Source organism: Triturus cristatus, chromosome 5_2, assembly GCF_964204655.1.
Source record: "Triturus cristatus chromosome 5_2, aTriCri1.1, whole genome shotgun sequence".
Taxonomy (NCBI): domain Eukaryota; kingdom Metazoa; phylum Chordata; class Amphibia; order Caudata; family Salamandridae; genus Triturus; species Triturus cristatus.
In genome coordinates, this window is record NC_140588.1 from 104,743,781 (window position 1) to 104,759,040 (window position 15,260).

Genomic DNA, 15,260 nt, shown 5'->3' on the forward strand with positions numbered 1-15,260 from the left:
TTCCTCCAATCACCAGAGATGCCATCTGAAGAGCAAGATAGGAAAAACTGTACTGACTAGGTTTGCCATTAAGGCAAGGTATTCCCCATTGTGCATCCTCTGCCGCTACCTGGTCGTTAATGACAGATGAGGGCTCAAAATGTACATTAAAGTCGCCCGTCCATAACTTTGAGCTCCTGTTGGTACATCTCAATTGCTTCATCTAATAAAGACACCGTTGTGGAGTTATTACTAGGGGATACAGACTCCGTATATACATTTAGCCACATCTAATTCCAGAAAACCCTCCAAAAGGTCTAGTGAGGCAATTTTCAACTGTGAATCGGAGCATGCTAAATTGTTTATCAGGACCAACAGCTCCCCGATTACCCTACCTGGTCCACTAGGGGGCATTGCCTCAAAACTATAAGTAAAATAACCATCAAGAAAAATTTTCTTCATTGCCCATGTTTCCTGAAAGAGACATATGTCATAATTCCCAATAAAGGTAATCTAATTGAAATCTGACAGTTTGGATACAATTCCTGCAAGATTCCATGAAATCGTATTGAGTGAGTCATGCTGTTCAGGAAAAACATGTTCAGTGCCTCCCCTGCTGATAGAACCAGTCGATGAGTATCCAGCAAAACCTATTTAGCCTTTGAGGAAGATATCACAGCCCCATTGATCTCAGTTTGATAAAAACTCCTGAATCAAAAGAAGGATATCTAGAAGATAAACCAGGAAAAGAAGAGGTGTCGACTTAGTCCGTCAACTGCGTTGAGAGTAGACTCAACAACGCCGTCCGGCCAGATAGCAGGACTAGGCTCTAGAGCAGGTGCAGGCACCAATAAAGCTGAGATCTGGATCTTGTTCACTTATTCTTTGGCACAGACAGTGAAGATAACCTCAATCTGATATCATTATTAATGTATGCTTTAAGATGACATGTTCTAAGTTCCATGCCTAGGAGATCTTGCACCATCTTTTCAATCTTCAGGCTTAACACAATGTAATCCAACTTAGTGAGACTGATATTACACCGTTTAGCGCTTACAATGTCAGACAAAATGATGGAGAGACAATTTGATTTCAATCGAAGCCAATAAATAACTTTATTAATAAGCTCCTCTGTGTCTTCTTAAGCACCTCTGTCCAGCTTGGGTACTGAAGTCAAATACACAAACCTCTTAGAGTCATCCTCTCTAACATGAAATTTCGATGTAGAAAGATTTGTTACAGTGGGGAATTTTCTCAAGGTTGAAAACAGTCACTTACTGTCATATCTGCTTGAAGTAAATGTGGAAAAAGGGGGGTTCTCTTTGGCCCATGTGGTTGATTGCACAGTACTAGATGAGGGAAACGAGTACCCATGCATAGGGCGCAATAGGGGTGAATCAGCACCCAGGTTTAGGTTGTAATTGACCTGATTGGTCACTTCATGTGGGACAGGGACTGTTGAGATGCTCTTTGAGTCAGGGGCATAAATTACAGCTTGGCCAAAAGTAACTAATCCTCCATTCTTCTTGGCTCCATAAGTACAAGTACCTATTGGGCCAATACATTAAACCCCCCTGACCAAGTCTTATAAATCCTTGCATAAGCATGAGCATGTAGCCACTCGTCAAGCCTCCTCTTTAGAAAGACACTCAACTAGCAGAATGACCAGTCCCTTGAGATCATCTAGCTTATCATGCAAGGAATTTAAATCAGAATTACTGGAAGATGCAGAAGAGATAAACTCATGAGACCCAGATGGCACTGGAATTGCCGAATTCACAGGCTGGTCAGCATGCTGTATAGAAAGGGAGCAGAGAGCTTGGCTGGGCATATCGTCAACCACTAAGCTGTAATACTTATTTACACAAGGCACATTAGGAACTACATTAACCACTGGGGATAAAGGTGGTCCAGCTAAGGGATACAAAGGGGTATTGATCAGTAAAACCATGACTGCAGGCACTGCCCCCTCAGAATTTCCTGCAGGCTTTTCTTAAACATTTCAGGGACTTTGGATTAAACATTTGGACCCTCTTAGTGTTGAAGTATCAATTCTAATAATAGATTCCACTTCCTCAATTAATTGGTAGATATCATCGAGAGTACAATTCCTACCAGCAGAAAGATTAATGCCAGAACCAATAGGGGAGGTTATCTTTGTTCTCTTCGCATTTGTTTAGGGAAGTTCAAATGCCTTGCGCTTCTCCATGCTAAAGCCAAGGAATACCACACACTGTTTTTAATGAATGACTTTAATCAGGGGAGAAGAGAAGAAGCACTTTTTACTCACAGGATCACTTGATCAATAACACTCTGGAGAACCAGTGAGAGTGGGTGTTGACGGGCGAAGCTGGACGCGGTCCTCATCCGGGCGCGACCCGTGCTGCAGGACTCAGCTGGCGCTTAAGAGCGCGTCGTCCTGGCCCCGCCTCAACACGCTGAAGTCTGGGGGATGAAGTCCCACCCCAGATGGCAGTAGGGGAAACAAGGTTGAAGACCCACGCTATTGACAGATGTCCTCCAGCCTGGGCAGACATCCTCTGAGCTTCTTTTACTTTTTAATGAAGTTCTAACAGATACCTTTTTGGAGTCTTGGTCCAAACCTTGCCCTGGACCCAAACTCAACAGACCAAGAGTGAGATGCCATCACCCTTCCCTGGATAACCCTGCCTTTCACTCTCAGCACCCTTCCCATGAAAGTTTAGTGATGCAGGAATCCACAAACAGATCTAACACCAACACTTTTCACAACTAGTCCCTCGATAGAGATTCCAAAGGTTTGGAGACATTTGGGAAGCATGTTGTTTTTTCCACCCGGCAGCCTCTCAATTCAGTAAAAGCTAGCTGCCTCCTAGGTCACTATTTCATTGCCCTTTAAGACCCGGTGGCTCAGGTCCTCCCTGGTGTCTCTGTAGATCTCAGACTTGTTCTTCCCCAGGCCATCCAAGGTGGTTGTGATACTGCTGAATTCACAATTAATTATGACTTGGACACCACCGATTCCATCTGGTAAGCCATTGGTATCAGTGTCACCATTCGCCCCCAAACTTGACTGCCCAGGCAATTTCCAGTCCTCCTCATGGACATGCCCTTAGATGGGACTCGTCTATTTGTGGACAAGGCTTATTCCGCTTTAGAGAGATTTAAGGAGAGCAGAGCTAGTGCACGATCCCCAGGTTATCTGCCCACCAACCTTTTTCAGATTTGGTGGAGCTGTCGCATACGATTGCCTGCCCAGCCCCAGCAAGAAACCCAGCAATTTTGCGTTTGAGGCTGTGGTGTCCACTACCCCCACAGCCAAGATCAATAGGCTGCCCAATACAATGCCCCCACTGCTGCACCACCTGTCCGACTTCTTGAGCATGCTCTTAGGGGAGCACAGCCACCAGGTGGGAGACAGGAAACAAAGATTCTTCCCAGTTTGGCAATCCATAACAATAAACAGCTGGGTCCTGCAGATCTTTACCCGGGGATACCTCTCTTCTCTTACTCACCTTCCGCTATTCCCACAGTGACTGATTGAGAGCCATCTTGGAATGCAAGCCCGTTTGGCTTTTTGGCCTGTCAAGAGGGTGCTAGCGCCAGAAGTTAGACATGGTTGTTATTCTAGCTGTTTCTGGTGCACAAGAAGGACAGAGGTCTTTGTACTATTTTAGACCTGCATCCTCCCATTGCCTTCCTCTGGAAGGAGAAGTACAAAATGCTCACGCTATCCCATGTCTTATTTGCCCTCAATCCTAAGACTGGAAGGTGGCATTGGACCTACACATCACCTCTTTTTATGTACCTGTCCTGTCGGCCCATCGACACTACCTGCTGTTCGTGGTGGGACATGAGCCTTTCTAGTTTGCTGTTCTTCCCTTTGATCCCACCACCACCCCTCGGGTGTTCACGAAAGTGATTGCGATGGTGGCAGCACACCTTCGGAGGTCAGGGGTATCCGTCTTTCCCTACCTGGTGACTGGATTGCTGAAGCTGGGCTCACCACAGGCATTCATCAACCACCTCCAGACTACGGCAAACCTCCTATCATCATTGAGATTCACTATCTATGTTCTGAAGTCACACCTGACTCCTTCTCAGATGCCTCCCTTCGTTTGAGCCATTCTTGACATGGTTTAGTTTTGTGCCTATGATCCCACTTTTTCAGCCTTGGTCCTGTGTTTCAGTGAGGTGGACTCTGAGGCTGCTGGGACTAATATCCTTCTGCATCCTGTCAGTCAAGCACACCAGGTGGTATATGCGGGCTCTGCAGTGTGTTCTGAAGTTTCAGTGGCCCAACATCAAGGTGACCTCACCGACCATGTTCAGATTTTGGAGAAGACTGCTCAAGATCTCCAGTGGTGGTTACTGGGTCATGATTGGTCCTGCCGCAGATCCCTCTCCCTTCCTCGCCCAGAGGTGACAGTGGTGATGGTGCATCGCTTCTGGGTTGGGGCGGGCATCTAGGAGAGGTGGATATCAGAGGCCTTTGGTCTACAGCAGAGTCTCGGCTCCATATGTTATGTTATGTGGATTTGTAGAGCATGGTAAAGGTGAGGCATGAGAGTATCCAGGGACTCAGTACGGCAGGCCTTATTGGGGTGGAGGAGATTATGCCCGTTTTGTTTGCAAGAGCCATGCCTTGAGGTTCCTTTGGGAATTGATGGGGGACAGAGAAGTTCTGAGTAGTTTTGGGAGGTCTTTCCAGGTCTTGGCTGCAAGGTATGAGAGGGAGCATCCTCCGCTTCTAGTCTTCTTGATGTGAGAAAAATGTGCTCTTGCCTGGGACACAGATTGAAGGTGTCTTGTGGGTTGGTAGAAGTTGAGGTAAGCTGGACCGATATTGTGGAGAGCTTTATAGGCAGTAGCTTGAACTTGCATCTTCCCTGACTTGGAGCCAATGGAGATAGTTGAGGTGTTATGGGATGTGGTTATTACGTTGGATGTTCACGATGAGTCTAGCAGTAGCATTCTGGGTGGTCTTGAGTCGGCGTAGGAAATTGACTGGAATTCCAAAGTAGAGGGCATTTCTGTAATCCAGTCTACTTGTGATAAGAGCCTGGGTGACCGTTCATCTGGTGTTCAGTATGATCCACTTGAAAATCTTGAGTAGCATTTGTAGGATGTGGAAGCATGATGAGTAGACTGCAATGATCTGTCTGCTTATGGTGAGGTTAGTGTCCAGGATGATCCTGAAGTTCTTTGCATGGTCCACAAAGATGGGTGTGGGGCTAAGTTCTGGGGGGCCACCACGAGGCGTCTCAGGGGGAGTCGTTGTTGCCAAAGACTAGGGTTTTGACTTTGTCTGTGTTGAGCTAGAGGCAGTTGTTTTTCAACCAGGCAGCAACTGTTGGCAATGTTTGCTTTGGTGGTGTACATTGGCTTAGGATGATATGTTGATGCTGTAGGCTCCGACGATGTCCACAGGGGGCATCATGTAGACGTTGAAGAGTGTTGGGCTGAACAACGGTCCCCGAGGGACTCCACAGATTAATTTCTTGGGTTCTGAGGTGTGAGTTCTGTCCATGACATAGGAGGATATCCACTTGAGGGCCGGTCCACAGATACCCAAGTGCTGAATCTTTCTGATGAGTGACTTATTGGAGACTGTATTGAAAGCTGCAGAGAGGTCAATTAGGATGAGTGCAGCTGTTTCTCCTTGGTCGAGGATGCTTCTGATGTCATGGTTGGCCGCAATGAGGGCTGTCAATGTGCTGTGGTTTGTGCGAAAGCCTGATTGAGAGCTGTCTAGAAGTTGATGGAGTTCTAGGTTGTCTGTGTGTTTGCTAATGATGGCTTTCTCCATGACCGTAGCTGGAAAAGGCAAGAGCGAGATGGATCTGTAGCTGCTGATAGGGTTTGGGTCTGGTGTTGTCTTCTACATTTTTCCTGCAAGATGGGAAGGTGGCAGTGGTTATTTCGGTGTTGTTGATACGGTGATCACGGGGGAGATGATGGTTCTTCCAACATTTATATGAAGTTGGGTCATGGGTCTGAGGGGGCTCCTGAGTAGCTGGTATTCATCAGGGTGGTGGATTCTAAGTTCGAGAGGGGCTTCCAATTGCTTGGGTGATGTTTGGCGATGGAGGTGTCTGGCTGGTCTGGGGAGTTCATATCAATATGCTGTGGTTTGAATGTGCTGTAGCTCATGGCAATCTTATTTTGAAGTGGAGGTGTTCCATGAGGTTGGTGTCAGAGTCCATGGAGGTGGTGCAGTCAATTGTGTTTGTGTGGATGATCGTGAGTCCTCTGCTTGGTTTACGGGTTTGGTCCTGGTGTATGATTTTGTAGGCGAGTAGAATGGTTCCGGCGATGTCTGAGTTGGAGACTGGGTTGAGCAATGTTTCGGTCTGTAAGGGAAGGTCAGGTGTGTTGCTGTTGATGAGGTCCCAGATTTCAGTGGAGTGTTTCCTGAGAGATAAGACGTTGAGAAACATGGCATAGAGTAGGTTAGGGATGGTGGTGGTGGTGGTTTGTCTTGGTTGGTTGTTTGGTTGTGATGGTGTCAGCGTCTGAGGTGTCACTGGTGAAATCGCAATGGGTGCAGGAGAAAGGTCCTACCGTGCTGCTGGGGAATGCGCGGCAGCAGTCTGTTTGTTGGTGTGTGTTATTGAAATAGCAAAAGGTGGCGGAGGAGTAGTTGCAGCATTCATTAGCTTCAGGAGCTCAGGGCCATCCCCTTGGGGTTGAAAAACATTCCTCCAATCTCTCAAGGGGAGGCTGGTTAGGTACTCGCAGACATCCCCACCGCCATGTGGTATGGCAACAAACAGGGTGTGGTGTTGATACTGACCCTGTGCCTGGGGGGCCTTCATCTCTAGAAATGGCTGGACCACTAAGGAATCATTCTAGTGGTGAACCACCTGGCAGGTTTTCAAAATGCAAGGGTGGACAAACCCAGTTGTTGACTTAGCGGAGTACGAGGTAGCACAAGGTCTCTTCCACGAATGAAGCGAACGTTCGCTTGATCTATTTGTGCAGCATTGTCATTTGTGCATGTTGGACTTTCAAAGGCATCGCACGCTTGAAGAATCATTACACCTAAAGTGGAACTTGGGACCCCTTTATGCTTTTCTGCCAATACCACTCCTGCGTCTAGTTCTCAAAAAGATCAGAATAGACTGGGCCCAAGTCATCCTAGTGGCTCCGGATTGGGTACAGCGGGTATGGTATCAGGAAATCCTGGGCTTGAGCATCTGTCCTCCGATCAGGCCGCCCCTCCAGGATGATCTGCTATCGCAGCAGGAGGGCTGGGTACTGCACCCAGGCCTTTGCAATCTCCACCTTCATGTTTGGAGATTTAGTGATGACAGATAAACATATTTGATGTTCTCCAAAGGTGGTTAATGCCATGTTGGAAGCCAGTCTTACTTCAACTAAAACTGTAAATGCCTGTATTTGGGACAAATTTGTGAGGTGGTGCAGCACACACCGGGTTGACCACATCAAGGTGAAGTTATCTGTGGTGTTATTAGTGTAGTCCTTTGCCCGGTATGACTTTGCTCTGGGCACAGTTAAAGGGTACCATTCTGCTTTTTTTGTAGTTGCCGGATCAGCCTTTATTGTTTAGGTCTCCAGTTGTTATGCATTTTTTTAAAAACGGTTATGCCATGTGTTTCTTCCCTCTCCCTTTGCTATACCATTGTGGGACCTTAGCTTGGTCTTTATGCTTCTGTTGTGCAGTGCAATCAAGCTGCTTTACAGCTGTCCTTTATGACTTCTCACCCTGAAGACGGTGTTCCACATAGCCATTACATCAGTGCAGTGGGTGAGTGAGCTCTCTCTGTCAACCTTCGGTACACCATCTTCTGTCCAGACGGGAGCATGCTTCTTACCAACAGTTGTAATGCCGTTCCACTCCAGTCAAACAATCACTCCGCCTCACCCCTTCAATGAGGAGCAGAGACTCCCTGGGCAAGACTGGCCTTAGCGAGCACAGGGCATTTTTCCTGTGGGCCAGAGGTGTGGGGGCTGGTTTTGCTGTAGTGCTGCAATAACGGCCCCCAGTAACAAAAGCGGGAGCAGTGTTTTTTACTAGCAGCCCATCCCTCTGCCCTCCCCCGCACCGCCACTCCCCGCCCGCTCCCAGGGCCAGTGAAGCAGCAGTCTGCCAGGGCTGGTTGCTGTTGCCAGTGCTGCCCTGGAGACTCCATCAGTTCGACCCCAAGAGAGCGCTGATCTTTTACATAGATCATACCAAAGAACACTGGGTGGACCATCAGTTCTTTGTGGGGTTATCTGGAGTGAAAAAAGCATGGCAATGCAGAAGAGAATTTTCTCCCACTGAATCATTCTCCACATTGAGATCTGCAATGCATTAGCTAAAAGCAGCCTCCAGAAGGACTGCATCTCATTCTACCAGGGCCAAAGCTGCTACCACTGCTTTAGCATGTGGAGTCCCTGTCCTGGACATTTGCCAGGTTACTACGTGGTCATCCCTCCAAACGTTCAAAAAGCACTATTGTCTGAACAGTTAGGTTCGCCGAGAGGGGTATTTTCTCTGCTCTGTTCTGCAAGACATTATGATTTGAGTCCATCCACAGACCCACCTCCAATTGGGTACTGCTTTGGTTTCTTCAAAAGGTGAGGAATCTGTGGCTAGAAGTCTCTACCAAGGAAACAAGTTACCTACCTTTGGTAATTCTCTTTCTGGTAGAGTCTCTATCTCGTCACCGATTTCTAACCAACCTTCCCATCCTCCATGTTCTGTTGTTGGCTTCTATCCATTAATATGATCCCAAGTCTAGGAATCTGCATACTGGTCACACAAATTTGCTTTTGGAGCTCTGCCTCTGGAGGCGGGGACAGTCTTGAAAGCAACTGACATTAGTGCACTGGAGTGGTGCTTATATAGGCTCTGCACATCACTTCAGAAGTGGAGCGGCATCTGTACAGAGCTACACTTAACCACTTACCTGCAAGCAGAGGTACTACTGAAAAGTTTCCAGATTCAGTCTGACTGCCGGGGAATATTCAAAAGGTGAGTATTCTAGATTAAACCTCTGGTAGCTTGGTATAAAAGTCAGGCTTAACTTAGAGGCACTGCGTTAAGTATCTAGTTGCACCAGACCGGGACAAAGTCACAAGTTCAGGCTGACCACGATAGAGTGTGGGCCGGATACAGGGACCAAGTTAGTCCTACTGAAAAAGTTGCCTTCTCAAAGTCTGGCATGCAGAGATTAAAACTTCAGGATGAGCTCAACGAATGCCAGACATCGGGCCAGGACCTGGGGAGATATCTCTTGGGGATCAGGAACTCACTCAAGCAGCGGCCAGCTGGGCTTAGGCAGGTCATGTTGTAGCTCAAGGCAGGGCCAGTTGCAGCAGGTCAGCTGAACAGTTGCAGGGAGGCTTCTAGAGCTTGTTTTGTCCCTGTAGATCAGAACAGGAGGTCAGCCAACTGACCCTTGGAGTCACTCAGGTTAGTCTGGGATGAAGGGAGCAGGTCCATGCCTCCTTCTTAGAAAGCAGGGCACACCTCAAGCAGCAGGGCAGTCGTCTGCAGAACAAGGCATGCTTCAAGCAGCAGGGCAGTCTTCTGGGGAACAAGGCAGTCATTATTCTGTACTGTCCAGAGATCCAGGACTGTACTGAAGAGTTGGTCTTGGGTCCAATATTTATAGTTTTCACTTTCAAGTGGGAGAAGCTTCTAAGATATCCCCATGTGGTTCTGGATCTTTCCTTCCTCCCCCTGCCGGGGCTCTAAGTGGTCTAGGTTGACAAAAGGCTGGTGTCAATCTCTTTGTGAGCGTTCTGGAGGTAGCTCTTTGAAATGTAATTGGGGCAGGGAACAGATGATGAACAGTGAGACAAAGTGGGGGACTAGGTGCTGGTAGGATGAGCCATCCTGACAGGATGGGTAGGGACCCATCGTGCCAGGATGGCTCATCCTGCCAGCACTTTGTCTCATTGTCTGGGAGGAATACAGAAAGACCAACTGCCAGCTAATCACAGTCATGTGAGCCAGTACACAGGCTGCAACACAAAATGTTTAGGACAGGAAAATGCCAACTGTCTAAAACATGAGTGTACAGCGACTCAAAACACGACCACAAGTGTTCTGGACAAAAACAAATGTTAAACAAGCATTGGTAATGCATTAGGTGTCGCATTTATGTTAGAGTTAGAGTTATTGGCTTTGTAAATGACAATGTCTTTTACCTATGTGTTCTGGTTTGAGTGTAGTGGATGTATGAATAGAGTGACAGCTGCAGCACTGCCTAGAGGACTTAGCATGAGGAATTACTGACAAGACCAAAAAAGCAGCTAGCAGCATTGCCTAGAGGAGTAAGAATGAGGAATTACCACTGGGACCAGAGAAGTCGCTGCAGTACTTTCTAGAGGACTAAGAATGAGGATTTGCCACTGGGACCGGAGAAGCAGCTAGCAGGACTGGCTAGAGGACTAAGAGTGAGGAATTACCACTGGGACCAGAGAATCAGCCAGCAGATTACGAATGAGGAATTACCACTGGGAACAGATGCTGATGGAGCTGCATCTGATCCTCTCAAAGGTTGTATGATGTGGCTTTGAACTGCAGCCATGTGTGGCTCTCACCTGCAGCCTGCTTTAGACCAGGTGAGCCACCTAATGCGTTTACAATTCCTTTCATAAAGAAAAAGGATACTGCAATATTGAGAAGCTATAGTTGAAAGGGTTTCTGTTTGCCTTTTTGAGCGGTCAGCTCCCCTCCCTTTGACTGGTGAGGCTACATTTAATGATCCCTATGAATGAAACATTGACTCGGGCACAAAAACCTGTATCACTAATGCCAAATATTTATTTGCGTGTTATTGTGGTTGGTTTTTGTGCAAGGGCAGAATCCAGTGATGACCTTGCCGCATTATGTGGCTGAGAACAGTTGAAATGCATTTTAATATGGAAAGGATTTCATTTGGTAGAACTATTAGTGCAGGTAATAAACTTTTCTATATTCTTTGGATGTAATTGAGGAACACTTTTGTTTTGCAATTACTTTACACATTTTATCCCTAAGTAAGGGGCTCACTTCAGCTCTTTAATAACAATATATTGTGTACAGCAGGAAAACATTGTGTAAATGCAATGTGAATGTTGGTTAAGATGGAAAGTAAATGTATGGCTATATAAATTATGTGGTCTGCCTCAAGTTTCTAAGCTACTAACACTCCTCCAAACCGGTATTCTGTATGTTATTTCTGCAAAGTAGCATAGGTAAGCAATCTGTCAAACCGTGCTTCTTCCTTGCAGAGAGAGATTCGAAGCTCCCTGGTCCTGTCCATGTTGCAGCAGATGCTTATGGATGATAAAGCAGATATGGTGCGAGAAGCAGTGATCAAAAGCCTTGGCATCATCATGGGATACATTGACGATCGGGACAAGTATCAGCAGGTGTGATTTAATACCATGAGAATGTGCCGCATCGTAGCTGCTTTATTTGTGTATCAACATCTTCTCCTCCTGTCTAGGATTAAATAACAAAAATCACTTTTTTTTTTAATGGTCCTAAAGTGTTGTAGACATTAGTTAACTTTGGTATGTTCAGCCTGACTTTTCCCCATGTTTATTTCGGTGACTAGGGGCTAGATGTACACAACATTATAATGATCGCAAATGCTCCAGTTTGACATTGACAACAGTTAAAATGTTTTTCCTAATGTACTAATCCCATTTTAGGAATCAGAAAAGCTTTTCCGTCTCCTAATGTTAGGTTTCAGAAAGAATACCAATTTGATATCTGAAATGGCCCAGATACCGAATCAGTGTCTAGGTTATTGGTGTTTTCTGACTGGTCTGATTGCAAAACATTACTAGATTACCAACACCTCACAGGAGGTAGTGATGCATTTACACATGGGAAGGGTTCTGTTGGGACCCCATCCTCCTTGTAAAAGAAACGTTTATTGAGGAGTAGGCTGTTGTCCAAGGGACCACTGCCAACTCTTAATCATGTAAACAGCCCAAAAAAACAACTTTTCTTTTTGAACGCACCCTTCCTTTAAGGAATACAGGTTACATGGGTTTTATTTTTAAAATTGGCTTCACTTAAAAATCTAAAAAAAAAAACTGTTACATGCATGGTAGTCTGCTGACCTCAATTCACGACCTTCCTCTTTAATATTCATGAGGTCGGTTGGATTCTGACCCATGACAAATCAGATATTTGCTTAGGTCGGTTCTTAAAAATCTTTACTGTTTGCTATTTGCAAAAAGCATTTTGCAACCAGATATTTATACATCTGGCCTTAGGTTCTTGCAGGTTAGTTTATATATTTACAGAGTCACTGTTTTGATTTTCACATAATTGTTGTTTCTTTACTAATAGTTAAGAAATAACTTTTTTCTTAATTCGAATTTTCAAAACAATTTCAAAGTTGAATTTAAAGATATTTAATGTATTTCTTGCAGTTTTATTGGCTTGCATCTACGAAATAGGGAAGAATGTCCAGTTTCACTTTTTCTACATTTCCTCAGTCCAAGATTCAATGATTAGAGTAACCTAAAGAACAAATTGATAATTTTTTCACTTAAGTCGCAGTAAGATTTTACAAATAAAGCATCACCAGAATTAGGGAGCTCTGCTTCTCCTGTGTCCAATATAAGCTCCATCAATCATTTAACCTACAGCAAGAGGCACCTTTCCTCTATCCTTCCTGTGGTAGTCCTCCAGTGAAAGTTTTAAGTTGTTATCTCTATGGTCATCTTATCTCTTGCTCATGAGATGCCTTGCCTGTGAGTCACAGTCAGCCCCAAAACATTAGAATGTGATGGTTTACAATCAGTTGGAGGGATGTAAGGTAGGAGGCAAAAATCAGCAAGTAAGTTGAAAAAAACAGATGTGGGCAAGTATCCTTAAGCAGGGACATGTGATGGTAGCTCAGTGGTAAGTTTATGCGGGTTTTAGTGACCGGCCATTTGTGTTGTACTTAGGGCATCTACTCCAAAGAAATAACAAGGTGATTGAATTATTTTCAGCCACTGGCGTTCATTAGTGAATGGACCAAGACTTACTTGCATATGGCAGGTCTCTGTCTAGAATGGCATAGTGGGAATAAACATAGACTGTAATGAGGCCAAAAAAATCACCAAAGTCCCTCTGTGCCACAATACTCAAGTTATTCCTCTCTGACAAGGCATAAGTAGACCGAAACCGTTCTGGGGGCACTTGTAATCCTGTCTGGATGGGACCTGGGACAGTGTGGATTAGACTGTTACTATTGGATCAGGGCCAAGACTGATTTGCTTATGGCAGATCTATGTCTGTATTGATATAGTGGACAGAAAACTATGGGCTGGATAGCCTCCCAGACTAATTTCCAGTGGCTGAGCTTAACGCAAACAATCCACCCATCACGTGTTTGTTGTCCTCAGTGATACTCCCCAAGTGTGACAAGTATACCCAGATGTTGGTCCCTTGTCCACTGTGTCACGTGACTAATGCTATCAGTCACAGACTAGGCCGAAGTAGGGCAAATCTTGTGTGGGGTTCCTCATACTCCTATGTGCAGGGGGGCTGGCAGTTTGGCTTGCATTGTTCCTGTTAGAGTAGGACCAAGATTAATTTGCATATGAAAGGTCTCTGTCTACAGTGACAAATTATGCAAAAAATTATGGTCTGAAATGCAACCTAAGCGGTCACTGATAACCGTGATTAATGATAGCAATTCTTTCATCTACTTGTTTGTTGCTGTATGCTAACAGTTGCCACCATAATGCCAACACTGGACACAGGGTCAATGAAATCAATAATTAGGTCTCAGTGGTTTCTGGTGGCCACAGTTTTATGCCTGGGATTGTCACGATTAGGACACTTATGCACATAATATATCAAGGCCACCATAACATAAGTAGTGGGTAGATGTAGGCCAGTGATGGCCAAAATATGTCCGAAATTATCTCCTTTGTGTCATTTTCATGACTATGGCAACGGTGGCCTCCATTTTGCCAAAGATGACCGCCCTTGTTCAAAGGGAATGCCCCCAAGCCAAATGTGTGCATGCATGCATGCATGCCTGCCTGCTTGCATAGATGTACACACACGTTCATGCACAAAGCCTAGGATGCAGGAATGTGCCCAAGCACGCATATATGTGCATATCACATATGTTTCCATGCTGCAAGTAAGCACCTATCAGTCTCTGCTCCCCTCCAATTCTCTTCAACTCTTGAGCTGCACCCATCTTACACACTTCTTTTATGGTCCATTTTTCACACAGTGTGACTGGCAGTGCAGCACCTAACTTGTGGCAGGCCATGCACTGTGCGTCTCTCCTAGGGCATCCCTTCTATTTGTTTGTCTGGATCCTATTTCAAGCATCTTGAGCTCATTGTAATAACCTCTGAATTAAGTAGTGAGCTGTGCCCCCAGTTTGCATGGTTCTTCTAGGCAGCTTGCGAGCTTCATATTGGAAACCCCATTGCTAACTGAGGCAGGAGAAGAAGAGTTTGTGATGGAGCTGGTGCTACCTCACTCATTGGGGCCTAAACCAATGTCGACTCCCTAGGCTTCATCCACCGCCCATGTGCCACAAGGTCTGTCTCGACCTCAAGAGTACCCTCTGACTGAGGTAGAGCACTGCTCCCCATGGAATCTGGCTGTGAGTCGAAAGTAGAACAAATCTTGAAGTCCGGCACTCCCCAGATTTTGGAGACCAGGTCAATGGACACCAAGGTTTTGTTGAAAGCTGTCAAATGGAGCTTCCCTTAGACACCCCCTTGACCTTGAGGCTCCGAAAAGATCCACTTTGTGCTAAAACTCAACACCTAAAGCCCTGCCTCCGCTGGTATTGAAGCCGGTGCTGAAGCCTTCCTAAACACCGAGATCGTACATCACTGAGGGCTCCATCTTTGAGAGACCCTTTAACTAACCTCGAAATAAAAGAAACTCTTCATCCCATCCACCCAGAGACTGTCAAGATCCTTTCCAAACCCAGGGGCTACATTTGAATCCTAAAGTAGCGCACACTAACCTTTAACCCCTTGAGTGCCCCGCCCTTTCCCCCTCATGTGCCGGACATTGTATTAGCGGGCGGGGTCCATGACGAGATAGTCTCGTCATGGGCACAGCGCAACCGCGCTCCATGACGAGACTATCTCGTCATGGGCACAGAAGGGGTTAAGGAATAGGCCTGTTTTGGTCTCTCGCATGCCTTCTCCAAAGACTGGTTGAGACTTCATTATTAGCCCTCCACCCTTCCCAACTTTGCCTTTCCTGCCACCCATGAGCTGCAGGACACTGACTTAGACCCTAGCTGTTTTTACCCCCAATTTCCCCCCTCAAATGACCCCTAAAATGAGCCCTTTATGCCTGAGGAGTAAAA

At 45.9% G+C, this 15,260-nt stretch overlaps 1 protein-coding gene across 7 annotated transcripts in view; it reads left to right on the top strand.

Annotated features, from left to right (window-relative positions):
- RELCH (RAB11 binding and LisH domain, coiled-coil and HEAT repeat containing) overlaps positions 1 to 15,260 on the top strand; it is a 760,620-nt gene that overhangs the window by 366,412 nt on the left and 378,948 nt on the right. For all 7 annotated transcript variants that reach the window (XM_085606887.1, XM_085606888.1, XM_085606890.1 and 4 more), the window contains one exon: positions 11,191 to 11,331. In XM_085606887.1, the coding sequence (XP_085463013.1) occupies positions 11,191 to 11,331 (141 nt within the window). The remainder of the gene's footprint in view (positions 1 to 11,190; positions 11,332 to 15,260) is intronic.